The sequence below is a fragment of the Schistocerca americana genome, chromosome 2 (assembly GCF_021461395.2).
Source record: "Schistocerca americana isolate TAMUIC-IGC-003095 chromosome 2, iqSchAmer2.1, whole genome shotgun sequence".
In the NCBI taxonomy this organism is placed as follows: domain Eukaryota; kingdom Metazoa; phylum Arthropoda; class Insecta; order Orthoptera; family Acrididae; genus Schistocerca; species Schistocerca americana.
The window spans coordinates 1,052,667,646-1,052,695,470 of NC_060120.1; the positions used below are offsets into that span (position 1 = coordinate 1,052,667,646).

The 27,825-nt window shown below is 42.7% G+C and overlaps 1 protein-coding gene across 1 annotated transcript in view; it reads left to right on the top strand.

The window, feature by feature from the left end:
- Positions 1 to 27,825, top strand: part of LOC124594670 (MFS-type transporter SLC18B1-like) — a 321,099-nt gene that overhangs the window by 207,678 nt on the left and 85,596 nt on the right. Inside the window, exon 8 of the mRNA XM_047133038.1 lies at positions 20,993 to 21,186. Coding sequence (XP_046988994.1) covers positions 20,993 to 21,186 — 194 coding nt within the window. The remainder of the gene's footprint in view (positions 1 to 20,992; positions 21,187 to 27,825) is intronic.

Genomic DNA, 27,825 nt, shown 5'->3' on the forward strand with positions numbered 1-27,825 from the left:
ACAACAGAAAATAAATGGAAGGCACATTGCCCTTTAAACTTGGTTTATTCCAGTACTATACCTGTATTTTGATCTTATTTGATCCTATTTTGAAGTAAAACAGATAATGAGTAAGAATTTTGTATTGTTTATTGAAATTTCCACGGTATGACAAAGTTTTTGATTACTGATTTATTTTGCACTATCGTGGTTTTTTGGGTGATCGGAAAATGTTGCAACTTGAGATTTACATTAACAATATATTTGGCTATAATGTATTAAAATTTCATTAACCTCGTACAAGTACATCGCAAGCCATATATTTTTAAAGTGAACATTTCCATCCGAAGATGCCTAAAATCGCAAAACCCGTACTACAATAAGAAAAAAATATATAAATTTGACTGTAAGACCAAAGTGCTGCATATAGCCTTCCGCAGAATAAAACAAGGAAAATATTGGTGTATCACTTTTGCTATACGTTTATCGGTTCGCTCGTAATTAAAGTGTAAATTCGAGTGACCATAATAAAAAATCCTATAGTAAGAAGAGCCGTCAGGAACCTAATCTGATCAGTTTAAACAAATAAAAATAAAATAAAAACAAATGATGTATACATAACATAATTATGTAATATACATAACGGTATTACTATGAAGAACAATATCCAGTAGAGACGAACTCCGATGCAGAGCCGCTGAGTCAAGCAGGTCGAGCCGCGAGCTGTATTACTGCGCGAGCTAAGACCGCAGAGACCAGAGTGACAGCTGAGTTGCTTTGCTCAACGCTCTGGCTAGAGTTGAGAACGGTGGGGTGAGCGTTGAGCGGGCGAGTTCCGAGGGTGGGGGGAGCGGTGAACGGCCATCACTCACCCGCTCGGAGGCAAATCGTCCGTTCTCTTGTGAGCAGGTTGTTGCAAGTAGTTCTTATGTTCTCCGCTAGGAGGCTCTCTGTCCTGTTGCTCGCATCAACTGCCCAGAGGGCAGGACGTGCGACTGAAGCGATCGACGGAGTGCGATGCTAAGTTAAGGTGCACCAGACACTGCACGCGGCAGAGGAAGCACAGAGACGGCACGGCATATGTGAAACACAAAATCCAATGGGGCACTGCACAATGCAGGCAGCCAAGACAGAAGCAGGGCAGAGGCCGGCGCTGGCTGTGTTGTGTGGCGTGCAGTGTGCTCTGACCAGCAGAGGCCCCACTGGTCTGCTCCGACTCTCTCTCTCTCTCTCTCTCTCTCTCTCTCTCTGCTGTGGGAAACGTTTGGAGCTACCGTTCTTTTTTTCTGAATCACTGATTGTTCACTCCTTTGAAAGATTCAACTCTATGAATTAGTTCAGGAGCGGATCCCCCATCTCTAGTCTCAGCCACATGAGGCTTGTTTGTAGCAGTGTGGCTTTTGTGTGCCAACACTCGGTTGCACATATTCTGTGAACCTGAAGTGCGTCCATGCACCATGTGCATCTTACCAGTGGAATTGGGTGAAATTAGTGTGTATGACGAATAACAGAAAATTATCAATTCCATTCTGGGTTTTGGCAAGTAATTTGTTGTGATTCCACATTAGTTTCATTTCTCACATTACATTCCATTTTTTTTTTTTTTTTTTTTAACATTGTTATATCATTTGAAACTCATGACTGTATGCCTTCAACATCGCTTTGGCTATTTTATTTGTGTAGCCTCCCTTGACCACTGGCAGCAATGCAGCTAAACTATTTGCTTTTAACTTGTAGATAAGATATTGATGCAATATTTGCATTTGTAGAAAGCCAAAAAGCATTTCCCAATTGTCTCTTGACACTTTCAAGGTACAAAAGTTTTCAGTGTGCTGCAATATTATGAACTTACTTATGTACTCAGACCCAATTTCTGTTCAAAAATTTTTGAATCTCAATTCTCTATGTAACTCCATAGACACATGTCAGTTCAAAAAGTATTTTATATATTTCGGTACATGAAGTAAACAAAGAGAATACAGTGGCATTACATGTTATACTTTATTTAAATTACAAAGAATTTATTCATGAATAAATTTGTTTGATCTAATTATTTGGATAATTATCCAGATGGAAATTTATTCGAGTAATGTCCGTCTCTGCGTAACACTGCAACTTACACTTACTTTCACTTTCAGTTCACTGCAATTCATATTGTCATTTGTAACAAGTTCTGTTAGTTCGTATCCTCAATTTATTCATGAAAGCCTATGATGTAGCTAGACTGTAGTTTCTTGTTAATTACAACCAAAGTTGATGATTAAAGTCTGTTGTTACACTCCTCAACACAAATCTTTTAAAATGTTCTATCCAAAATATGTCTCAATGTCAGTGCAAAGTTAGCAGCAGACTGAATGTCAGCATTATTTCATCAGCTATTATTTTACAGATATTTTCAGTTCCATAGCTAAAACAGTGACCTTTAATAACATTCAGTATTTGATACCAATTTTAATTTTCATTAGAAATGATCATATTCGGTCACTGTGTTAACTCTTGCTGGATCTCAGGTATACAGCACACAGTTTCTCCGTGGAAAACATGGGAAAATTGACAGCTAAACAGAAATATCAATTCTAAATGCATTCAAATGCTTGCTGGGCCTATTAGTGATGCTACATTGTGACAAAGCTGTGTAGGGTCTACGTTTCCTTAGTCATGTGGCTCTGGCCACACACTGTTGCTCAACACTTGGCGAGTGAGCACTACTTGATACCGAGAGGGAACTGCCAGTTGCATACCTCTGCATGCAGATGCATAGTGAGTGATGCAGACGAACACTACTCATGTGGATTTGCCTTGCAGATGCAGTGCTCTAGCTGAGGCTGTAGGGATTATGGGATCAAAGGATGCAGGATAGTGCAGGAAGAGTTCCCACCTGCACGATTGAGAAAAGCTGGTGTTGTTGCTGGGCAGAATCCAACAGGCAAGGGCTGTGAAGCAATCATTGAAGTTGAGGGAATATGGTATAGTTGTAGGTAAACAACTAGAATTGTGTCGTATACAGATTTATTCACACTTAGCGTCTACACAGATACAAGTCCGGAGGCTAACTGCCGTTAGCGTCGAACATGCTCTCCCAAAGCCCTCTCCTCAAAGATAGCACACTTACGCACAGAACAAATATCGATTTTTATGGCGCTATATGCCACAAAGTCAATCGCTTTGTGTTGCATGACATTCTTGGCAACTGTGTGGTGTGGCTGTCTGTTGGCCACAGTTTGGCAGTGCAAACTCATGTGAGTAGGCATCCTGTTATTGGTTGTCCTCACATAGAAAGATGCACAGTGGTTGCACTTAGTCTGGTAGACTACATGGCTGCTTCCACTGGTGGCACTGGCTTTGATGGGGTAAGAAATGCCTGTAATGGGGCTGGGGCTGGAGTAGATAGTGGTGGGAGGATGTATCTTAATCTTTTACAAGAATTTGAGTGATGGAGCAAAGGGCTGGAAGCAGGGGTGGTATAATGATGGACAAATATGTTGTGTAGATTGGGTGGGCAGCAGGATACTACTGTGGGAGGGGTGGAAAGGTTAGTGGGAAGGGTATATTTCATTTTCAGGCATTAAAAGGCATAGCCGGATCTCTTACAGGGAATTTTATTCGATTACTCCACTCCTGGATGCTACAGATACATGAATGTGGCACTCTGGTTTTGGTGACCAGTAACGACTGTAGATTTGGTGTCAGTTGGTTGCTGGGAATGGAAGTCTTCAGTGGTGTCACAGTGGCCAACTGAACCACAGTCTCCCAGTTGCTCCTCTCCCGTGACTACTACCCAGCAATTACTCCCATTCGGTCTTTTTTAAACCTTTCTTCCTACACTTTGTTTCCACTATCAGACTGCATCAGAGCTACAGATGTATATATACTTTTGACCTCAGTCTATAAAGTATTAAAGTGGTTGGACAGAGCTAGTCTGAAGCAAGCAGGTTTTCAGTGTCTCCTTGATCATTTCACTTATTTGGAAGACTTGAATGTATTCTAGTCTTCTGGTTTGGCTGTGAAATGACTACTGCAGGCTGCAGCTGATAAAGATGCCCTCTCCTCAAAGATAGCACACACTTACGCACAGTACAAATATCGATTTTTATGGCGCTCTACGCCACATAGCGCCCCCCCCCCCCCCCCTGCACAGTATGGAGTATGTCCCTGTGAATGGGGGGGGGGGGGGGTGAGAAGTTAGGAAGGTAACGCACAGTTCTTCTGCGTCAGGCGGAAGCGGTCGACTGGTAGGAGACCGGGGGGGGTGAAGCCCGGTACGTCGACGATGAAGTCAGCAAGCGACGCCGGCAGCTGAAGACGATGTCCCGTCCTGGAGTGAAGGTGTAGCACTTCGTCAGCCGGCAGGCGGAGAATCACCTTGCCAGAAGGCCTAACAAAGGCACGCAAATTGCCACACGCAGCACTTCTGCTCAATTTAAAGCGGCGCACCACACGAGATTCTGCACTTCCTCCCTCAATATTGTCACACGCGAGTACCACACACACTGTATCGCCATCTACGACAACAGATAATTTATGTATGTCATCAGGGTGCACATGTGTTGTGAATTCTTGGATGGCACCTGTACGAGCAATGGTAGGGAGGCAGGGAGATGTGGGAAAGCCATGGCAAGGGGAAGCATCTGCTAAGACGGGGGGTGGCAGGTGCACTAGACTGTGCAGGAGACAACCTCGGGCGATCAGCTGACAGACAAGGGAGCGTGACCGAAGGCAACGAGGAGCCAGCGTGGGTTGAACGGCGTGACAAAGAGCTGTCACACGAAGATGGTAACACAATGGTAGAATCCGAGTGGTTGGCAGTTCGACTGCGAGGGCTGTGAGGAGTGAAGCCCCGAAAAGATTGGCCACTCGAATTAGATGAACGCGGAGAAGGAGCAGTGCTCGGCAGAGAAACACGCTGTGGAAAATCAATACCCAAATGCATGGTGTGGGAAGATGGATGGCCGCTCGAAGCAGGAGTGGGAGAAATAGGGGCAGAATCAGGGAGGTTCACCTGAGGCTCAATGAAAGCTGGTTTCACTCGGTTGAGTGAGACCGTGGTTACAGAGTCTTTTATGAGGAGATCCATGTTATTCTCAGAGCGTTTGACGACCTTGTAAGGCCCCGTGTAGGGCGACTGAAGCAGGGCTTTGACTGAGTCGTCTCTGAGAAACAAGTACTCACAAGAGTCTAGCGTGCGCTGTACGTACACGCGCGGAGGTGTATGAGCAGCCGGAGGTGGTGGCTGAATTTTGCTGCAGTGCAAGCACACCCGCTCGAGAAGTGAAGGGAGTTCAGAGGGCCGTGGAAGTGGGGTCGGAGTGACTAATTCTCCAGGCAAAACCAGAGGTTGGCCATATACAAACTCGGCTACGGACCCCTTGAGGTCTTCCTTGAAAGTCGCACGAAGGCCAAGAAGCACGGGCAGTGCCTCTGTCCATAGTGAGTCATGGCAACGCAGGGCAGACTTCAGGGTGCGATGCCATCGCTCGACAAGCCCATTGCTTTAGGGGTGGTATTCAGAAGTATGAATTTTGACAATACCACACATTTTACATAAGTCAGAGAAAACTGAAGACTCGAATTGTCGCCCGTGGTCAGTGGTGAGGTAAACAGGTGAGCCAAATCTAGAGATCCATGAATCTAAGAATTCTCGACTTACTGTCTCAGAGGTAATGTTCGGAATAGGCACAGCCTCAGCCCACCGAGTCATTCTGTCAATAGCTGTAAACAAGTAACGGAAACCCTCGGAGGGGGGCAAAGGGCCTACGAGGTCGACATGAACATGGTGAAACCGGCCTGGAGGTTGGGCAAAACAGCCAAGGGGTGGAGAAGTATGCCTGGAAACTTTGTTCTGTTGACACACCATGCATGCCCTTGCCCAAGACTGACAGTCACGGCACATGTTTCTCCAGACAAACCGTTCAGCTACCAGACGGGTGGAGGCTTTGACACCGGGGTGTGCTAGTGTGTGTAGTTTGTCAAAGACCTGGCGTTGAAGGGGCTTAGGAATGAATGGCCGCAACATACCAGTCGATTCATCACACCACACTAAGTCAGATATGCCAGGGAAAGTAGAGCGTGCCGGTTGGAGAGAGGAGCTGTGGTCTGAAATTAACTGCATGGTATCGGGGTCTGCTGATTGCAACCGAGGTAGGTCCGTTAAGTCAATTAAGGTTGTGACAGCACCAACACGCGAGAGAAAATCAGCGATCACATTGTCCGCTCCTCGGATGTAGCGAATGTCATTTGTAAATTGCAAGATGTAATCGATGTGACGAAAGCGTCGTGGGGGCGGATCAGCCGCAGGATTTTTTATGGCAGGAACTAACGGCTTGTGATCAGTGAGCACATAGAAATCTCGTCCCTCAATGTCAGTTCTGAAGTGTCTTATGGCCTCGTAAACTGCAAGTAGTTCTCTGTCAAATGCTGAGTATTTCTTCTGCGTGTTGTTTAGCTTTTTTGAGAAAAACTGCAGGGGGGTCGTAACATCGTTGTATGTCTGACTCAGTACTGCGCCGATAGCATTGTCACTAGCGTCAGTAGTGATAAACATTGTGGCATCCCCCCGTGGGTGAGCAATAGTGATAGCGGAGGCCAACAGCTATTTGAGTTCATTAAATGCCTTGTCCATGCCTGGTGTCCATGGTACCTGGCGGGTGCCAGAAGTTTGTGGGCCAGCGAAAGCATCTGTGAGAGGAGCCTGCACCGCAGAAGCGGCTGGCAAATGTTTCCGGTAATAATTAACTGTTCCGATGAACCTGCATAATTCCCTGTAGGTCTGAGGGCGTAGCATCTCGAGAACAGGCTTGATCTTGTCCTGTGGTGGTGTCAGACCGTCTGATGACACAACATAACTTACGAATGTGACGGATGACTGGTGCAATTGAGTCTTCTTATTGTTCAGTTCAATACCAGCGGCTGCTAAAATATCTGTCACGACTTGAACACGCTCCTCACTCTGTTCTAAAGTAGAAGCAAAAACCAATATGTCGTCCATATATACGAAACAAAAGTCTAGACGGGATAAAGTTTGATTGATGAAATGCTGCCACGTTTGGGGTGCATTTTTCAACCCAAACGGCATAAATTTGTATTGGAACAGCCCGAAGGGAGTGGTTATATGGCAGTCTTTTCAATGTCCTCCGGAGCCATAGGAATCTGATGAAATGCGTGCTTACAGTCCAAAACAGAAAAGTACTTTGCACCTGCGAGCGCATGATTGAAGTCTGCGATGTGTGGGACTGGATATTTATGAATGATGGTGCGGGCATTTAAACGCCTATAGTCTCTGACCATACGCCAAGTACCGTCTTTCTTTTGGTCAAACAGGATAGGACTAGCCCAGCAACCGGAAGAAGGTCCAATTATTCCCTTTTGTAACAGATCGTCCAATTGTTCTTTTGCAATTTTCATAAATTCTGGCTTGAGGCGGCATGGACGTTGCGATATGGGCGGCCCATCGGTTAGACGTAACCGATGAACTGTGCCGTTAGTGACTACTGCAGTACATGGCGCGGCACGATAGTCGGATGTCCGTGAAGCGGAGCAGGCAGTGGCGGACGGGCCAAGCTGTGGCGCTGAGGGCACGGAAGTACAGGTGTGCCACCCGCTCGTAGGCTGCGTAAAGGCCGCACACGTGTTAACGTGGGCGAGGTTGGTACACTAGCTCTTGGTAGCGGGCCGTGCCACTACGAGCGCTGTAGGCACGAGTGGGCGTGGCCGGACAACAGATGGCCATAGTTCATTGCCACAAGCTTGGCAAGTTAATTTTCCATTCGGAACGCAAGGAGCATGAGCACTCGGGCATACCCTATCATTACAAAAGGGGGTGCTGACACAGTTTACAGAGTTCACAACATTGTCGTTAACGTGCGGGGGCACGGGAACACCAGATTGGCATGGACTGACCTTGTCTGTAGCCGACGAGTCGTCTGCTTGTAGTGCTGCGAGGCGTTGTTGTGTGGAGGCCAACTCGTGGTGTATGTCGCGGAGATGCAGCAGCATTTCCATACGTTCCATCCGCAACTTAGAAGACTTGGCGCACTCCACTAGCCACTTGTTTGTCCAAGATTGCAGCTCCAAGGATAGGTTTACACACTTCTTAGCACAGCTCACATGTTTGGTGTTAGCCGAACTGTCACTCGGTGAAGCGAAAGGAATATGTTTGTTAAGGGAGGGGTAAGACACAGTATTTTGCACAAAATCTAGTGACAACTGATAGTGCTTGAGGAAATCAATTCCGAGAATGGGTTCTTCAATTGTTGACACTAGAAACGTCCACTCCAGCTTGCACTCGGTCGAAAGTTTCACTGTATACAAAGTGGAACCCGAATACTGTAGGGTAGACAAGTTCACTGCACGAAGTACTGTTTTCTGTGGTTGCTCTTTATTGGTTGCTAGGCGAACCGGCAGCAAAGAGACGTCTGCGCCAGTGTCTACCAAAAAACATACACCTGATCGTAAATCGCGAACATAGACTCGACCACACTTACTGTTATTGTCTGAAACGGAGTGCAACGTGGGATGGTGCCCGTTGTTTACATTGCAGGCGGTGGCACCGTAGCCTACCTGCGGTTGGAGTTTGGGTAAGAACACGGTGACTGGAATTTGCGAGCTTGCTCTCCGAATCTCGCGTGGAAGAAACAGTAAGGTTGGGCGGGCCTGTGCCCTTGTGGGTAGTTGCTAGGTGACGAAGTATGTGCCCCAGAGTCTTCCACAGAGGCCGATGCACTGTCGTTGCGAGGAGTTGAAGGTGCAGGCAGGGCGGCTAGTTTAAAAAACTTGTTATCAGCAGCACCAGACAAGGGCGTGGCGTCAGAAAGCGTCTTAGTGCGGTCACGTCCAGAATGCAGTGCACGGAGCTCACGTTGCCTGGCGGAGTATGCTCTGTCGGCGGCGCGTAAACGTTCATTTACTGGCCTATCTTCATACGCAGAGATTGCAGTCTGGACAGGCAAAGGCAGCTTTTCAGTCCAGATTTCTGTGAGCGTGTCATCAGGCATAACTTGCTCATCGATGAGAAGACGGATGCACCGCCACAGCTGGGATGGAGACCTGTCACCGAGACGCTCTTCGTAGATGAGCTGTCGCACATTTTCTCTCCTGGTTTTAGAGACGCACTCCAGTATCGTTTGTTTCGCTTTGACCAGATCATAAATTAAATCGACGCGGTTGTGAAGATGGTTCATGAGGCAGGCAAAGCGTGCGTCATCGTCCAAAGCACAGACATTGAATGTTTGCTCAACCAGGTTAAACCAGAACTCCGGGTGAGCGGGTTTGAAGTCTGGTGATTTCGGCATATTCGGCACTGCAGTCACTGCGGAGGTGCGCCTATTACTTCGGACGGAAGTAGAGCATGCAGAAGATTGCGAGTCCGGATTATTGGCGTCCCGTAATGCGGGAATCGCGAAATTCACTTGACGCCGGAGGGGCAGCTGAGAAGCGACGGACGCTCGAACGGTGTGAGGATCGTAGTCAAAATGTGCATTCTCATTGACGTGGTAGCTCGGAGAGAAGCCACAAGTGCTTAAGTACGCCGGTGAATGTCCGTTATGCATACAGTATTCACTCGACCGTGAGTGGTGAGGCTGGTTGTAGATGTCGGAGTAATTACAATCCAGCTCAGAATTGTTGACCTGATTAGAAGCAACACAAGGATCCCACACACGTCCACTAGGATGCACACTCGGTGTGATATTTGCTGTTTGGCGAGCATTGAACACCTGTTGACTAGCCGGCGTGGAACGATACACACGTGGCGGGAACTGATTCGAGTTTGAATTTACTACTGGATTTTCCTAAGTAGCAAAACCTCACTCGACGCCACGAACTGTATTAAATTGTGTGTTCGACACAGGAGTAGAAATGTTCCGACCAACACTCTGTGGAGAACACGTGGGAAGGTCCCGGCTAACAAAGCCAGAGTCCATGACCATTGGCGGTTGGAAAAAACTGGCGGCACTCGATGAATTCCACTGCATGTTCTGGCTGAAGAATTCCGAAGATTCTTGCGGCATGTCCACTACGACGGCAGGAGTGCTGGAGAGATGTTGCTGGAATCCGGGTGGCAGTGAATGCTGAAAGGCCATTGTCTGGAGCTGAACAAAGGCCCTCGCGATTGCGGAGAAACCCGACGCGGTAGGCGTGTAAATAACCTTCAGGCGGTAACTTGGACGCGTATTACACAAAAACGGGGTCACCAGTGAGGGAATATGGTATAGTTGTAGGTAAACAACTAGAATTGTGTCGTATACAGATTTATTCACACTTAGCGTCTACACAGATACAAGTCCGGAGGCTAACTGCCGTTAGCGTCGAACATGCTCTCCCAAAGCCCTCTCCTCAAAGATAGCACACTTACGCACAGAACAAATATCGATTTTTATGGCGCTATATGCCACAAAGTCAATCGCTTTGTGTTGCATGACATTCTTGGCAACTGTGTGGTGTGGCTGTCTGTTGGCCACAGTTTGGCAGTGCAAACTCATGTGAGTAGGCATCCTGTTATTGGTTGTCCTCACATAGAAAGATGCACAGTGGTTGCACTTAGTCTGGTAGACTACATGGCTGCTTCCACTGGTGGCACTGGCTTTGATGGGGTAAGAAATGCCTGTAATGGGGCTGGGGCTGGAGTAGATAGTGGTGGGAGGATGTATCTTAATCTTTTACAAGAATTTGAGTGATGGAGCAAAGGGCTGGAAGCAGGGGTGGTATAATGATGGACAAATATGTTGTGTAGATTGGGTGGGCAGCAGGATACTACTGTGGGAGGGGTGGAAAGGTTAGTGGGAAGGGTATATTTCATTTTCAGGCATTAAAAGGCATAGCCGGATCTCTTACAGGGAATTTTATTCGATTACTCCACTCCTGGATGCTACAGATACATGAATGTGGCACTCTGGTTTTGGTGACCAGTAACGACTGTAGATTTGGTGTCAGTTGGTTGCTGGGAATGGAAGTCTTCAGTGGTGTCACAGTGGCCAACTGAACCACAGTCTCCCAGTTGCTCCTCTCCCGTGACTACTACCCAGCAATTACTCCCATTCGGTCTTTTTTAAACCTTTCTTCCTACACTTTGTTTCCACTATCAGACTGCATCAGAGCTACAGATGTATATATACTTTTGACCTCAGTCTATAAAGTATTAAAGTGGTTGGACAGAGCTAGTCTGAAGCAAGCAGGTTTTCAGTGTCTCCTTGATCATTTCACTTATTTGGAAGACTTGAATGTATTCTAGTCTTCTGGTTTGGCTGTGAAATGACTACTGCAGGCTGCAGCTGATAAAGATGATAACTCTTCTTGTGGTACTTCCAAATCAGCTTGAACTTTCAGTATAAGATGTTCATTTTCAAGTGTAGTGTGGAGCTAGAAGTGATCACTGCATCTCGAGAAGCAACCAACATTTTTTCTTATGTAGATTCTATTACAATATCCCACATGAAATTAATGCTGGCATTCCTAACACTGGAAGGTATAACATAAGGCTCTGTTGTGGAAACATATTGTTTCTAACATATTATGTTAATAATATGTCTTTGTAAATCAGAAAAATATGTTGTAACTGTGTTGGACTGGCCAGACAGCCAATCCACTATGACCGGTAGCCAAAAGGCACGTGTTTAAGCTCACACAGGCTGGCGTGAGGTCTGGAACAGGTAAAGTAATTATACTAGCAAAAGAAGGTACGTAGCTTCTGAAATACTTAACTTTAATCCATAATTGGTGAACATCGCTCTGATAGTACATGCATCACAAGATAAATAGCAAATGATAAAGGCGCCTTGCTAGGTCGTAGCAAATGACGTAGCTGAAGGCTATGCTAACTATCGTCTCGGCAAATGAGAGCGTAATTTGTCAGTGAACCATCGCTAGCAAAGTCGGCTGTACAACTGGGGCGAGTGCTAGGAAGTCTCTCTAGACCTGCTGTGTGGCGGCGCTCGGTCTGCAATCCCTGATAGTGGCGACATGCGGGTCCGACGTATACTACCGGACCGCGGCCGATTTAAAGGCTACCACCTAGCAAGTGTGGTGTCTGGCGGTGACACCACATTCATCCCCCGCAAATCGGTGAACGGTTGTGGTATAAGGCTTCCGCCCGCCGTTGGGAGGACCCCATGTTGATGTATGCGACGAGGTGGGGAGCCTAACAACAGGCGAGGCTGTGCCACCCGCACCCTACCGTCCGGTCCGAGGGGAGCTAGGAAACGCCTGAAAACCTAGTCCAGGGTGCACGCCAACATGCGGTGTATGCGCCCGTATAGAGACAGGAGGGGCCGAAGGGTCGACCTCCATCGGGTCGGGACACCCGACGGGCGAAGACGCCATGTGGTCCGGAGCGGGCAAGAGGTCCATGGCGGAGGACAACTGGTCACGGGAAGCGATCGGCGGCGCGGGGCCCAGGGAGGCGCCCGGCGGTCGCAGCGATACGTCCACGGCAGGCGTCGCCGGCGGGAGAACAGGCGGCGGCACATCGCCATGGGGCAAAATGGAAGGCAGTGTCGGGAACACCTGGGGCTGAGGCGAGCCAGTAGATGGGTCCCCAAGGCGCTGACCGGATGGCACCGTCGCTGAAAGCAGACGGGGAGCGGCAGATCCTGTGTGACGACAGAGGCGCAGCTGATTGAGATGCCGACGCACCTCACCAGAGGCCCCCAAAACCAGATACATAGCACGGCTGAGGCAGCAAAGAATGCGCCCTGCGAGCCAACGCCGTGAACCGCGATAGTGACGATAGTATACAATGTCGTCTGGGGCAAAAGCAGGTGTCTGCCGCTGCACAGGAACCTGATGCGGCGGATGGAGCAAAGACATCAAGGTTCGATGAGGACGACCGTGGAGCAACTCAGCCGGCGAGCGACTATCTCGGGGCTGAGAGCGATACGAGGACATAAAGAGCAATAAAGCGTCCTCCCGAGAATGCGACTCTTGCAACTTCAACATCTGGGACTTGAAAGTCCGGACCAATCGTTCAGCGGCACCGTTTGAGTGTGGCGAAAATGGCGCGGATGTCAGATGTTGAATACCATTGGCCTTGCAGAATGACTGAAATTCTGCGGACATGAATTGCGGGCCATTGTCAGAAACAATAGTCTGTGGAAGACCTTCAATGCAAAAGATAGCAGATAACGCTTGGATGGTGGCAGATGACGTCGTGGAAGACATCCGGACAACAAAAGGAAAATTACTGAATGAATCTACCAGAACCAACCACCGAGCATTCCAGAATGGACCAGCAAAATCGATGTGTAAGCGTTGCCAAGGGGAAGTGGCTTTTGGCCATGCAAAGAATCTCCGCGGTGGTGCGGATTGTGGTGAAGCGTCGGCGGCCGCATCGTTTTGCATTGCACTTTGACCCTGGACGAGCTGTCCAAGGGCATCCAATAAGGCCTGCATCTGCTGATTCTGTAAGCAATACAATTCGGACAGTACATCTGGAGACTGTGGCGAAGCCATGACACAAGTAAATCAGGGCAATACGAACGCAAAATTCTCGTCGCCAAATTGTTGTGAACTGGCCAGACAGCCAATCCACTATGACCGGTAGCCGAAAGGCCTGCGTTTAAGCTCACGCAAGATGGCGTGAGGTCTGGAACAGGTAAAGTAATTATACTAGCAAAAGAAGGTACGTAGCTTCTGAAATACTTAACTTTAATCCATAATTGGTGAACATCGCTCTGACGGTACATGCATCACAAGATAAATAGCAAATGATAAAGGCGCCTTGCTAGGTCGTAGCAAATGACGTAGCTGAAGGCTATGCTAACTATCGTCTCGGCAAATGAGAGCGTAATTTGTCAGTGAACCATCGCTAGCAAAGTCGGCTGTACAACTGGGGCGAGTGCTAGGATGTCTCTCTAGACCAGCCGTGTGGCGGCGCTCGTCTGCAATCACTGATAGTGGCGACACGCGGGTCCGACGTATACTACCGGACCGCGGCCAATTTAAAGGCTACCACCTAGCAAGTGTGGTGTCTGGCGATGACACCACAGTAACAATGATACCCTTGTTTGGCCACATTTCTGTCTCCAGGTTAACAAATGTTACCTGGTGTCATTTTGTAATTTGTTATCTTCTGAGATAAACTATTATTCTGAATGAAAAATTTTGCAGTAAACAAAGAGCATTCACAGTCATTTGGGGATGTCCATTAACTTCATTCATTCATTCACTCATTCATGATGTTCTGTAGATCCCATCAAGTTGGATAATCCACGGGGGTATGGAACAATTCAATAGGTAGATGTTAAGAAAAGACAATGATGTCATAGAAACTTAAAACAGCTTACTGTATTGACAACCAACAAAACAGTACACTACTTATTGTTGCTCACACTTACGCCATTTAAATTTAATTCGGCAAATTAGAATTACAGCTGCTATCTCCTCAATTTTACTTTCTGTGTAGCTAACAGAACTTTTCAATCCCTGAATATGGACTCATTAAAGTAATTTGTGATGTTTGCAGCTGGGAATGTTGTTGTCTGTGTGAAGCAAGTACCTTGTCATTAGCATATCACTACAAATACTGTGTATCTGCATCCTGAACTTCATTATTATGCAGTTGTTCTACATGTACTGTAAACTTCTAAGCACTTACCAGTAATATTAAATTCACAGGGTGAAATAAATATTTAGCAAGGGCATCATTTTAAGTTAAATACAGACAAAGCTGCTGTACATAAAAATTATTTAATTGCTGGATTGTTACATAAAGCTACATCTACATATTATGCTTTGCAAACCACTATCAAGTGCATAGCAGACATTACTTTCTATTCTGCCATATATTAGGGTTTATGCCGATTCTTCTCGTGTATGGAGTGTGGGAAGAATGATTGATTGCCTAAACACCTCCATGCGGGCTACAATTGGTCTAATCTTGTCCTTGCAGTACCTATGGGAGTGATATATATAGGGTTCCAGTATATTTTTAGATTCCGTACTAATGGTGGGTCTCGAAACCTTGTAAGCAAGCCCTTGTTGAACAAGTCATGTCTGTCTCTCAGCATATGCCAGTTCACATTTTTCAGCATCTCCGTGATGTGGATGAAACAAAACTTCAACCATTCATGTTGTCTTTCTTTGTACGCATACTTTGTTAGTACTGTTTGGTATGAGTCCCACATACTAGAACAATATTCTAGAATGCATTGATAGCCGTTTAGGTGACCACTCACATTAAGTGGGAAATTTGGGTTTGAATCCCAGTCTGGCACAAATTTTTGTGTGTCACTATTGCGCAGTAGATCTATGCCTAATACAGCTGATGTCAAGGAATTCACAACAGCAAACAAATTTTAAAGTACTCTAGAATGAGTCACATCAGTGTTTTGTAAGCCAACTCCTTCATAGGCTGATTGCAATTTCCCAGTATCAGACTAACCCCATCATCAGTGGCCCAGTTTACAGAGAAACATATTGTAATAGTAATTACAAACCAATGTAATGTATCATTAGTGTCAGAAAATGCAGGAGACATTAAGTTAAGAATATAAAAATAATTAAAAACCATTTCCATGTGTTATCGTATCAATAAGTATTTACCTCTCACTTTATCTATATTTTCAACATAATATCTACCACAAAGGCTGCTGCTGCTAACTGCTTTAATCTGTACTATACTATCACATCTAAGATGAATAATTGAAAACTTCCATATATGATGGGAAAAGGTGCATGTCCATGCAGGAAAAAGTCTCTTTGAGATAATGACATAGCCAAAAAAATGATTGCCAACATGTGATGGCTGTTGAGTACTAAGTACACAAGACAATAAATCTTTATTTAAATGGAACTTAAAGAACACCTTGCTTGATATTCTATGTATTAATTAGATGAGTACTGGTACATATGTGGGTGTGAGTTGAATCTGTTACACAATTTTTTCTTCATGTACCCACAGAATTAAAATATAAAGATTATTAAGTAGATTTCTCAGCACCATAAAGGAAAATTGTTTTCATCTTCTCATTTTTAATACTTTGGTTGGCTATAATGTAAACAGTCATGTTTTCTTAGATTTTTATTAGTGAAATTGTACAATTCCTTGTAACATTTATATGAGGGTTAGAACTTTAATAGTGGCAACTATTTATTTACAGCTCTTACAAAATAGATAGGTGTTTCAAAGTTTTACTGACCTACAAAGTAGTTACCAGCATTGTGTATAACCTATTTCCAGTGATGTGGAAGTTGTAGGATACTCTTAGCAGTGCCATTTGTGTTGACAATTCGAGCAGCACGGTCTATTGCCCGATGAATTTGTAGTGGTTGTGAAGCGAATGCCATGAAGTATTTCCTTCAGTTTAGAAATTGAGTTGAACTCATGAGGGCTTCAGTCAGGGGAGTACAGTAAGTGGTATAACACTTAGCAGCCCCAACAGTCAAACAAATCAGTAACAGCTTCCACTGCATGTGCTTGAGCATTGTACTGCAAAATGATCGTCAAGTCCTGCAGAAAGTGTCGTCACTTCTGTCTCTATGCTGTTCATTTTTGGAACACAACCTATGACCAGGTAAGAAACAGAAGTGATGACACTTTCTGTGGGACCTGACCATCATTTTGCAGGACAATGCTCAAGCACGGACAGTGCAAGTTGTTACTGATTTGTTTGACTGATAGGGGTGCTAAGTGCTATACCACCTACTGCACCCCCCTGACTGAAGCCCTCGTGAGCTCAACTCTATTTCTAAACTGAAGGAAACACTTTACAGCATTTGCTTCAAAATTGCTACAAATTTGTTAGGCACCAGACCATGCCGCTCAAACTGTCAACACAAATGGCACTACTAAGAGTATCATACAAGTTCCACATCGCTGGCGATGGGTTGTACACAACGCTGGTGACTACTTTGAAAGTCAATAAAACTTTGAAACACGTGTCTATTTTGTACAAGCTGTAAATAAATAGTTGCCACTATTAAAGTTTCAACCCTCGTAATTTTCTACATGAGATTTGCTGATACCATGTGGATTACTGTTGTAATATTTTCATTATTGTCTCTCTTATATGTATTGACTGTTTACACGCACAAAAGTTGCAAGTATAGGTACTGTACTTATGGCTCTATGGAATAGCAGAGATGCTGAGTCCCAGATAGGCACAATGAAAAGACTGTCACAAATAAAGCTTCTGGCCAATAAGGCTTTTGTCAAAAATAGAAGCCGCGTGCGCGCTCACACACACACACACACACACACACACACACACACACACGCACGCACACACACAATGCAACTAACACATCCATCCTTGACTTTCCATTGTTTGACTCTATGGAATACATATTCCGTCAACAGGATCTGCATTTTGTCCACCTAACATAATCATAAAGAATGTAAAAGTTGATTTCCACTCTCATTTTGTACATTTATCCAATTAAATATATGTTATTAGAGCATAATCTTTAACTTCAGAAGTACAGATTGAATGATGTTTGAAAGTAGTGAATGTCCTCACTATTGATTCTACCTGCTTCTGTGCCTATACTGAAATTGACATTGCTGTCAGATATTAATGTACCAGATTTAAAGAGATTGTAAAATTACAGTGCTGGGCATTGGAATGTCAGAGAGAAAGGTCACCACAGAATGTTAAGGGTAACAGGTAACTTCGTTGCTTGCTGCCTGTTTCTATTTTACAAAGAAATCAAATATCTTCCCACATTTGTATGCAGAGACATAAATTGCTTGACTCCTATCATACTGCTCTTGTTGCCATTTGTTATTAAAAATGAATGAAAATGGAGTGGTAGCAAGGGAGGGGGGGAGTAAATGATGTAAATAGTGACAGAAAGAATTCTGATATAACTAAGAGATCCACCAAGTGTTTTTTTCTGGAGTGTTGTATTGTATGACATTGCATAATAGACAGTCAAAAAGAAAAAACAAAAATACTTGGGTAGTTTCAAAATGTGGCTGTGGAGAAAAATGTTGAAATAGAAGTGGACTGATTGAAAGAGAAATGAAGGAATACTTGTAAGAATAGAAAAAGTAATGAAACTATTGAAACTGATGATAATCAGTAAGACATGTTTGGGTGGATTATAGACAGTGAGGTAATGGGATAGTGATACACATATAGAGATGGTGGTAGTATCATGTACAGAAGGTATAAAATGGCAATGTATTGATGGATCTATCATTTGTACTGAGGTGGTTCAGGTGAAAAGGTGGGTGCATGATGGGAATTAAGACTTTCAACACAGAATGGTAGTTACAGCTAGATGTGTGGGACAGTCCATTTCAGAAATCATTGCAGAATTCAATATTCCGAGATAGACAGTGTCACGAGTGTACCAAGAAATTTTGGGCATTACCTCTCACCACAGACAATGCAGTGGCCGACGCCCTTCGCTTAATGACTGAGAGCAACGGCATATGTGTTGAGTTGTCAGTGCTAACAGACAAGCGACACTGCATTAAATAACCAAAGTAACTAATGTGAGACATACAACGACTATATATGTTAGGAGAGTGTGGCAAAGTTTGACATTAGTGGGCTATGGCAGCAGACGACTTATGCAAATGGCTTTGCTAACAGCACATTGCCTGCAGAGCCTGTCCTAGCCTTGTGACAGTATCAGTTCAACATTAGATGACTGGAAAACCATGGCCTGGTCAAGTGAGTCCCAATTTTGGCTGGTTAGCTAATGGTAGGGTTTGCGTGTGACACAGACCCCACTAAGCCATGTACCCAAGTTGTCAACAAGGCACTTTGGCAGCTTTTGGTGGTTCTATAATGGTGTGAGTTTTGTTTACATGGAGTGGATTGGGTCCTCTGGTCCAACCGAACTGATTTTTGACTGGAAATGGTTATGTTTGGCTACTTGGAGACCATTTACAGCCTTCTCTGGAATTTTTGTGGGTGACAGTGCACCATGTCACTGGGCCACAGTTGTTTACAATTGGTTTTCAGAACATTCTGGACAACTCGAGCAAATGATTTGGCCCTTCAGATCACCTGACATGAATCACATTGAACATTTATGGGACATAATCAGGAGGTCAGTTTATGCATGAAGTTCTGCACCAGCAACATGTTCGCAATTATGGATAGTTATAGAGGCATCATGGTTCAAATTTATACAGGAGACTTCCAGTGACTTGTTGAATCCATGCAATGTTGAGTTGCTGTATTGTGCTGGATGAAGAGAGGTCCAACACAGTATTAAGAGGTATCTCATCACTTTCATCGCCTCAGTATATTGCGGAGAAGTTGCTCGCAACAGAGGGTCCTTAAATGAAAGTGTGTGGTGGAGAGGGGAAGAGGAAGAAGTGTGTCTTGGATGCTGCTGATGTCCCATATGGATGGATGAAGTTACCTTACCATCAGATTAAAGGAGAGGCACAGAACTAATGAAAATGGAGAGCTTCTTGTCAATGCATGTAATGAAACATGTATAACACATTAAGGTGCTGTAGTATGCAAGGAATATTGCTTATCAAAAGGATTATTTCAAGAGCTGTTTTTTATTCATTCATTTATTCATTCCATAATGGTACCATGAAAACTGTCAAATGGCAGTAATGCCAAGCTCTGTTGATCACATTAAGGAAACTTGTAATGTTCCCCCTCACTTTTGTGTTGTTTCTCTTGTGTGAAAGCCATGCACACAGTACTTTTGTTCCCATTCTGCAGTGAGTTCTTGGAAACTGCAAGGTATGTACAATTGTAGAATTAACAACTTGGCTGCATGGTCAAGTTTGCTAATTCACACTCATTTCTGGTGCTCAGTTTGGAGGTAAGCTGGTTCGAATACTGGTGTGGATGAAAAAGTCACTGTCAGTATTTGACTGGAATGGGGAGAAGTGGTGGTGATGTGAAACTTTGGACCACCATTCTTTGCATGAGTGTTGTGGATTAAATTCTAAACCTCTGCACTGTGTCTCATGAAGTGAGGGTAAGTGACACTGCTCATTGTGATGTGTGTGTCGGATGGGTACATTAAGCTAAACAGCTCCCTTGATGCTAAGAGAAGGCTGTATGCTAGCACCAGGTTTCATTCTCTCCATCCTCTTGTCATCATCATACAACACAAACATAATATATTACCTATACACCACAAATCCCTATATAGCACAACTCTCACATATTCTCAAGGAAAGGGGCCATTGTACATGGTGGAACAAAACTCATAACTCAGTGGCCAAACCTACCCCTAGGGACCTCCTGACAAACAGACCCATATGCCTTTACTTAACTGAATTAGCAGCATGGAATGTTGTTAAGTATATTTACTGCAGCATTCTTTGCAAGTATGCACATTTTATCTTAAGATTGGCAAGATCCTATTTGTAGGCCATGGAAGTTGGGGAGCAGGTGATTATATTTTTTGTGTGTTTCTTTTAAGAAATAGCTTGATCAGCAGAACAAGCATCTGCTTCTAGACTGTGGTCATAGTTTACTACCCTTCATTCTGAGTTTGCCTTGAGAAAGAATAAGAAGACATTTGTGTCAGATAATCAGTGTACAGTTGTGATAAAGCTTAAGTTTGTATAACCATTATAGTCATTCACGTGGATGGTCAGAACTTTTGCCTGTGTTTTTGCTGTTCCTTATGCATTTACAGCTACAAAAAAATTGAAATTTTCTAAACTACCATAATCACTTGTGATCCATTTAATTTTGGCTGTGTAATTGTCACACATACAGATAAGGAGTGCCAATAGAATAAGAATTCTCAAGAAAGTGAAACATATCAGAACCACAACATTTAAAGTTTTTTCCTTGTTAAAGTTAGTTAAAGACAAAACAAGTTCTAGCTTTTATTTCTTGCTTGGCCAATAAAGAACACAGAATTTTTCTCACAAACCTTCATTATTTGTTAAGTTGAGAATTTAACATTACTAAGATGAAGTTGTATGTCACTTAGAAAGAGACTTAGGAAACTGATTTAATGTTTGAAATAAGGGCATTTTTTGAAGTTAGATTGCCAATGTTATAGAAAATGTTTAGTACTATTTTAGCTATGAATACATTGTATATTGATTAATATGTTTTGTTCTACTTTCACTTATCTGCAGTTTAACTTGAGTGCTGAGGAAGTGGGTCTGATCTTCCTGCTTTTTTCTGCACTGTACGGTATATTCAGCCCCATATGGGGCTGGCTTGCAGATCGAGTTAACAATCACTGGTCTATGATGGTGTGGGGTCTCCTTGCTTGTTCACTGGGGCTGCTGCTTCTTGGACCATCACCTCTACTGCCATTTCTTAACAAGTAATTACTACTCTGTCAAAGCGTAGTGGCTTCTGTACTTTTTTGTTAACTTATTTATCTTTCGTAGCATACTAACTGCTTTTTGTGCAGATACTATGATTCTTTTCCTGGGATATTTCTATGTAGCTCTTGTAAATCTATGTAATGTTCATTAATAACAATGAGTACTTGTAAAATTATTTCAGCTTTTTTTAGTTTCTGGCTATTTAACAAGGATTGCAAGTAGATATGCAGTGTTGTATATATCTCCAGTCCCCTTCTTAAACTGAGTGGAATAAAATTGTAAGTATGCAGTTATGATTTAGAATTGTTCTGGAGCACCCAGCCAGATGGTATCATACAAATGGTGAGACATTTCAGCGAGCTGACACATCACATTTCCATCTACAGGATGTCCTGATGATTGATTTCCTGCTGTTGGGCATTGTCTTATATAACCCCCCCCCCCCCCCCCCCCCCTCTCCTCACTCTTTCTGATCTCTTGGGCTTAGCTACTCTGGCAAGGTGGAGGGGGATCTGAATTGGAGGTACCAAAGTCACAGCCCTCAGACACTGCACTGCCATGCCATATGGGGGTCAGGATGTTTGTTGCTGATGCAAAGGTGATGCATTTATGTGGTATGGTCTCATGTATTTATTTGGTGTGGTGTGAACCTACCTTTCTGTAGGCTGTTGTTGCACCTTGAGCATGCTCAGTAATTGGTCCCAAGCTTTAATTACAGGGAAACTGCTGCCTTTATTTGTCAGTTCATCATGTAGCTTGATGTCTAAAGATTCCTTTATGATGCCATCCCAGAAATTGTTGGTGTGTTTTTACAACTTGGTGGCATCATAACTCATGCTATGGACTTTGAAGATAGTCAGTGCTGCATCAACTGATGTTGTTGGTTGTTCCTTATCTGTGTGATACTTGTGTACACACACATCTTTCATGTACCACTTGTGTGCAAGTATCGCAGATAAAAATTAAACCAACAAAGCCTGCTGTTCTACAGCACTAAATGTCTAAAGAAAATAACATGGCCTGTGATGGCACCTATAACTATCCCTCACCAACAGAGAAGAGGAGTTGCATTGGTAAAGGAAATTATTTGAGAATGAAGATATACAGACTCATACTCCGCAGCTGGGACAACAGGCTCATAATTTCTAATTTATGTTCACATGAATGTTAATTATTATAGATGTGCTTTTTTTATTCATGCTTATTCATTGGATGTCGTGGTGAAATAATAGCTGCAAGCTCTGAAAGAGGTTGCTACCATTAGCAGCAATCAGCATGAGATGCAGAAAATGGTTGATAATTGTTCATCAGCAAGCCATTATTCCAGAAAGCATTACAAGCACTTGCACAGACTGGAATTTCCTGGTTATCAGCAGTAAAAATGGTGATTTTTACGCTTAAAATAAACACACATACCTCTTTTGCAATTAATGTAATTATTATTAACTAAGAATTACAATGCTTACATAAGCAGTGGCCCAGGCAGGAGAGTGTAGACTAGCTGAATCAGAAGATAAAAAGTGTATGAAAACAAGTGATGAACAACTTACAGAAATTCAGAGATAACATTTTGTTCATTTTGATCACAATTACTGATATATATTAAGTTTACCTTCTCTGGGCATGTGTATGAAAGGTCATTCAACTTACAGACTCATAATACCATTTATAATAAAAAATATAAAAACAATATTGTGAGAAGGAAAGTTGCTACTCACCATATAGAGAAGACACTGAGTCACAGATAGGCACAGATAGTGTGTGCATATCTGCGGCTCAGCATCTCCGCTATATGGTGAGTGGCAACTTTTGTAAGTTTTTCTTTAATAACTCAAAAACTGCACACTCCATCAACAGAAACGTGTCTCACTACACAATAAAACTAAATTAAATTTGACACAAAAAAGGTCCTATTTATTTTTTGTCTAGGACTAACAGTTTGTGTGGAGAGATTGCGAGAATATTGAAAATCGTGTGCAACGTGCATGCGCTGTAGCTTACGTGCTTTTGTAGGCCAGTTTGAGGTAGTTTTCTGACTTGATAGACCACAAGTGTCCTGTATCAAAATGTTTGTCTGAACTTCCTCTATATTACTGTGGTAGGTTGTAAACAATGACAATGAATAATACAGAAAATAAATAGAAATGTGCATTAAAAGTGTTCTGTATCAGGAAATCATACAATGATGGAACAACCAAAGACGCGTTGTCTGAACCAGGAACCTCCATTAAAGTTTTTCTGGACAGTTAGGTTAAATCAGCCAGGCTGCTTTGTTTAGACTCCAAAAGTCACATTGATAACCAGAATTGGTGATTTACATAGAAAAGACATAAAAATGGGAATTAGAGTGGTTGCACACATGAGTTACTTGTGCATGCAACAAAACAAATATCTGTAGTGAATTATCTGCTTGGTTTTGAATGGTATTAGTCATTAAACTGTATGTTTGATTATGGATTGATTTGAAAATAATTTTTGTGAGTGTAATAGAGGCCTAGGTAATTGCAGTGGTCTCACACTGTACCTATATGCAGAGTGCCATACATAGCTCTTGATCTAGTTCATTCACTTGATAGCACCTAAACAGAAAATAGCAAAACAGATGCTACAGGTGACATTGCCTTTTACATCATCATGTAGATTACAATGTTATCTTCATTAATCCATTCAAACTTCAATAATGTGGACTCCATGTCTAAGGCACCGCCAGTAATTAGAATTAAACTGCATCAGCAACTGGTTCAAAGCTCAAGCCATTGTGTTGCTAGTCAGTGGTAGTGCCTGAACTGCGTGAAACACTTACGGAATTTTGTGTATGCACTTTTGAGCTGCAACTTTTACTATAATATCAATTGTTCTTGGATGGGATAACATTTGGAGTGGACTACAAAAACTCATCCCAAAATCACATACCATATTGCGGGTACGCAAGTGTACTTGCTGTAGTCTATGCCTGTACCAGTTACAATGTTAGCTCTTCAGATCCATTTTAGAACTGGTTGCTTGAAATTGATTAGTGTTGTAATTCCTCTCCACATTGCCTTATTTGTATATTGTTTTACAAAAATGTTTCTAGACCTCATTCACAAGAAATCTGATTAGAATACAGTTACTGATGTATCTGATGCCTTAACATTTCATTACAACAATTTGCACATTTACTGATTGCCTGCATATCTCGTTCGACAGAAACAAAGACTTTTTACAGATTGTGTCCCTGTCAATTGTTTCTAACAGAGCAGAATTGCTCAATAATGTTTGGCATCACTGGCTATTCAGTCACAACCACTTTAGGCATACCATGGATAACACCATACTTGTGCAAAAAATAAGTCTCAACTCCAAGACATGTTGTAAAATCACTATTTGCATAGCTCCTTTGGAAAAGGACATAATGCATGCATCAAAACATTGCTAGAGTGCTTGTTGTCTTTCTTTGCTTGTGTTATATGAGATAGCTGACTGCTATTCTGCATGACAAAACCTACTGCTACTACATGTACATGTATGCACGTTGAAACATATAAGTAATTCATAAGATAAATAATAAAAAATTCTTTGCTATCACTAGGTGACTATTCCAACATGGCAGTGACATTCTGCACTCTATTGTTATTGGTAGTATACTTTATTTTATTCGTGGGATCACTCATCACCATGTGGTTGACAAATTTTACTTAATTTCCGTTACAGTGGACAACTAGTTAAATCATTTAGGTAATACACTGTTCTCACATCATTTGATCATTTTGTGTAAGTACTTTACTACATGAAATTCATGTAACCAAGAAAGTGAAATTGGTTCCCATCAGATCACCGAAGTTAAGCGCTTTCAGTCTTGGCAAACACTTGGATGGGTCATTGTCTGGGTCTGCTAAGTGCTGTTGGCATGAAGGATGTACTCAGCCCTTGTGAGGCCAATTGAGGAGCTAGTTGATTGAGAAGTAGAGGCTCCAATCACAAAAACTGACAACAGCGAGGAGAGCAGTCTGCTGACCGCATACCCAGCCATATCCGCATCCAACGACACCTCTCGGCTGAGGATGACACAGCAGCTGGTCGGTACCACTGGGCCTTCCAAGCCCTGTTCTGTTGGAGTTTGAGTTTTATAAACCAATGTATGCATCCAATTATTGGAAATACTTCTTCAAGTCATGATGAGAGCACAGACCTTGATTTTCCTCGTAGTAATATAAGCCAGCAAGACAAAGTGTGATCAAAAAAATGGGAATTTTTTTAATTTCGTGGGTTTTACACACCCGATTATCAGTTTTTTTTATCATGTTGGTACGTATGTACCTGATGTATGTTTGCATTTTCAGCTGTTTTGAGGATTTAGTTTACTGCAGACAGTTGAAAGGGCAATACTAGTTTTTGAGTACTTGGTGAATTTTTCTTTCAAATAAGATGAATCAAAGAATCTGCATAAAATTTTGCTTGAAAAATGGGATAAAGTTCTGCACCTAATTTGAAATGTTGACTGTCACTTTTGGTTAATCTACTATGAGTAAGGCAAGAGGACGGGTATAAATATTGCAAAGGGGTCGAAAAGTAGTTAAAGATGATGACTGCACTGGGCACATTAGTGCATCAATTACTGATGATAGTGTGGAAGAAGTAAGAAAAATGGTTTTGGAAAATTACCAAATCATCATGAACAGAGGTTGCTGGTGATGTTGGGATATCCTTTGGCTCATGCTAAGTAATTTTTTCGATGTTTTGGGCATGAAATGTGTACAAGCAAAGTTTGTTCCAAAATTGTTGAATTTCAGCCAAAACCCACAGGGCTTAGGTATCGCCCAGAAATTGCTAAATGAAGTCAACAGCAATCTAGAACTTTTAAAGAAGATTATAACAGGTCACAAAATGGGTATGACAGTAAAACCAAGGCCTAGTCGTCCCAATGGAAATTGCCGCAAGAGTCAAAACCGAAAAAAATTTGACAAGTTCAATCACATGTGAAGGTTCCCTTCACTGTTTCTTTAATTACAATGGGATAATTCCTCGAGAGTTCCTGTCTTGTGGTCATACAGTCAATAAGAAATACTATGCGTAAGTTATGTGCCATTTTGGTGAAGCAATCTAAAGAAAGCAGTACTATTAGGAAAAATGAGTTGTGAAAATATTCAGACAGATCTTGATAAGATTACTAAATGGGCAATTTGGAAACTTGCTTTAAATTTTCAGAACTGTAAAATTGTGCACAACCCAAAAGTATAGTCTAACAATAAAAACAATCAATTATTGATAAAGTTATTTAATTGAATTGATAAAAAAATCTACTCACTAAGCAGCAGCAGAACATACACATAAAAGACTGTTGTGATCGGCAAGCTTTCGGAGTCAGTGGTTCCTTCTTCAGGCAGAAAGTTTGCGAACCACAACAGTCGTTTATGTATGTACTCTGCCGCTGCTTGACAAAAGTATAGTCTGCACTATTAGTGAGTCACAGCTGGAATGAGTCAGCTGGGTGTAACAATTTGTGGGGGTACTAAATGAAAGTATGCTGAGTATACAAAAAGTCTGCCAATCAATAAAAAAGTTGGTACTTAATTTTTAGAGTGCAACAACAAATACGCAACTAAAGTAAGAAACTACAGCAATGAAAACATGAAAATCTTCAATGATTCCTTAGCTGCAGAAACATGGAACAAAATATATGAAGGCGATGATACAGACAACAAAATGGAATCATTTCTAAACACATTTCTGTATCACTTCAGTATTGCCTTTCCTCTTAAACCCAAACGTACCACATCAAAAGAACCCAATAAGAAGCCATGGATAACAAATGGTATAAAGATTTCCTGCAGAAGGAAGAGAGATCTGTTGAAGTATCTAAAAATAACACCACCATCGCCACCCCATCTCAAGAAAGATATATCAAGCAATATGTCAAAAGCCTTAAAAAAGTCATAGCACTAGCAAAGCAAACAGCAAATGACAACTATGTGGCAACATCCTCAAACAAAACCAAGGCAGTGTGGAACATCATAAGGAATGAAACGAATCAACAGCCACATAAACATGAAAACACTAACCTGATCCACAACAACACCAGAGTTACTAATCCACAAGAAATTGCAAATGTTTTCAACAATTACTATGAAAATAATGTTAAAAATCTGTCACAAAGCATCAGCAAACCCACACCCAACAGACTAAACAAAATAACAACTCCTGCAGAATCTATATTCTCCTGGGAAACTACTACTGAAGAAATGGTACTAAGTGCAAAGTACCTCAAGAATAAATTCTCAACTGGAATCGATGACATCACAGATTTTATCATCAAAAGGTGCATAAACAAAACAGCTCTCCCACTCTCAAATGTGTACAACTCATTGTTGATGGCAGGTACATTTCCAAAATGCATGAAAGTGGCTACAGTCATCCCAATCTTTAAGAAAGGTGGAAAACTCAATGCAGAAAATTACAGACCCATATTGCTGTTACCTGTGTTTGGTAAACTTTTGGAGAGCTTAGTTCACAAAAGACTAATAAATTTTCTTGATAAGAACCGGATACTATCTGATGCCCAGCAAGGTTTCAGAAAAAACAAATCCACAACAACTGTCATATATGAGTATTTACACTCCACCCTAGATGCCCTAGACAAAAAACAAAAAGCAGTT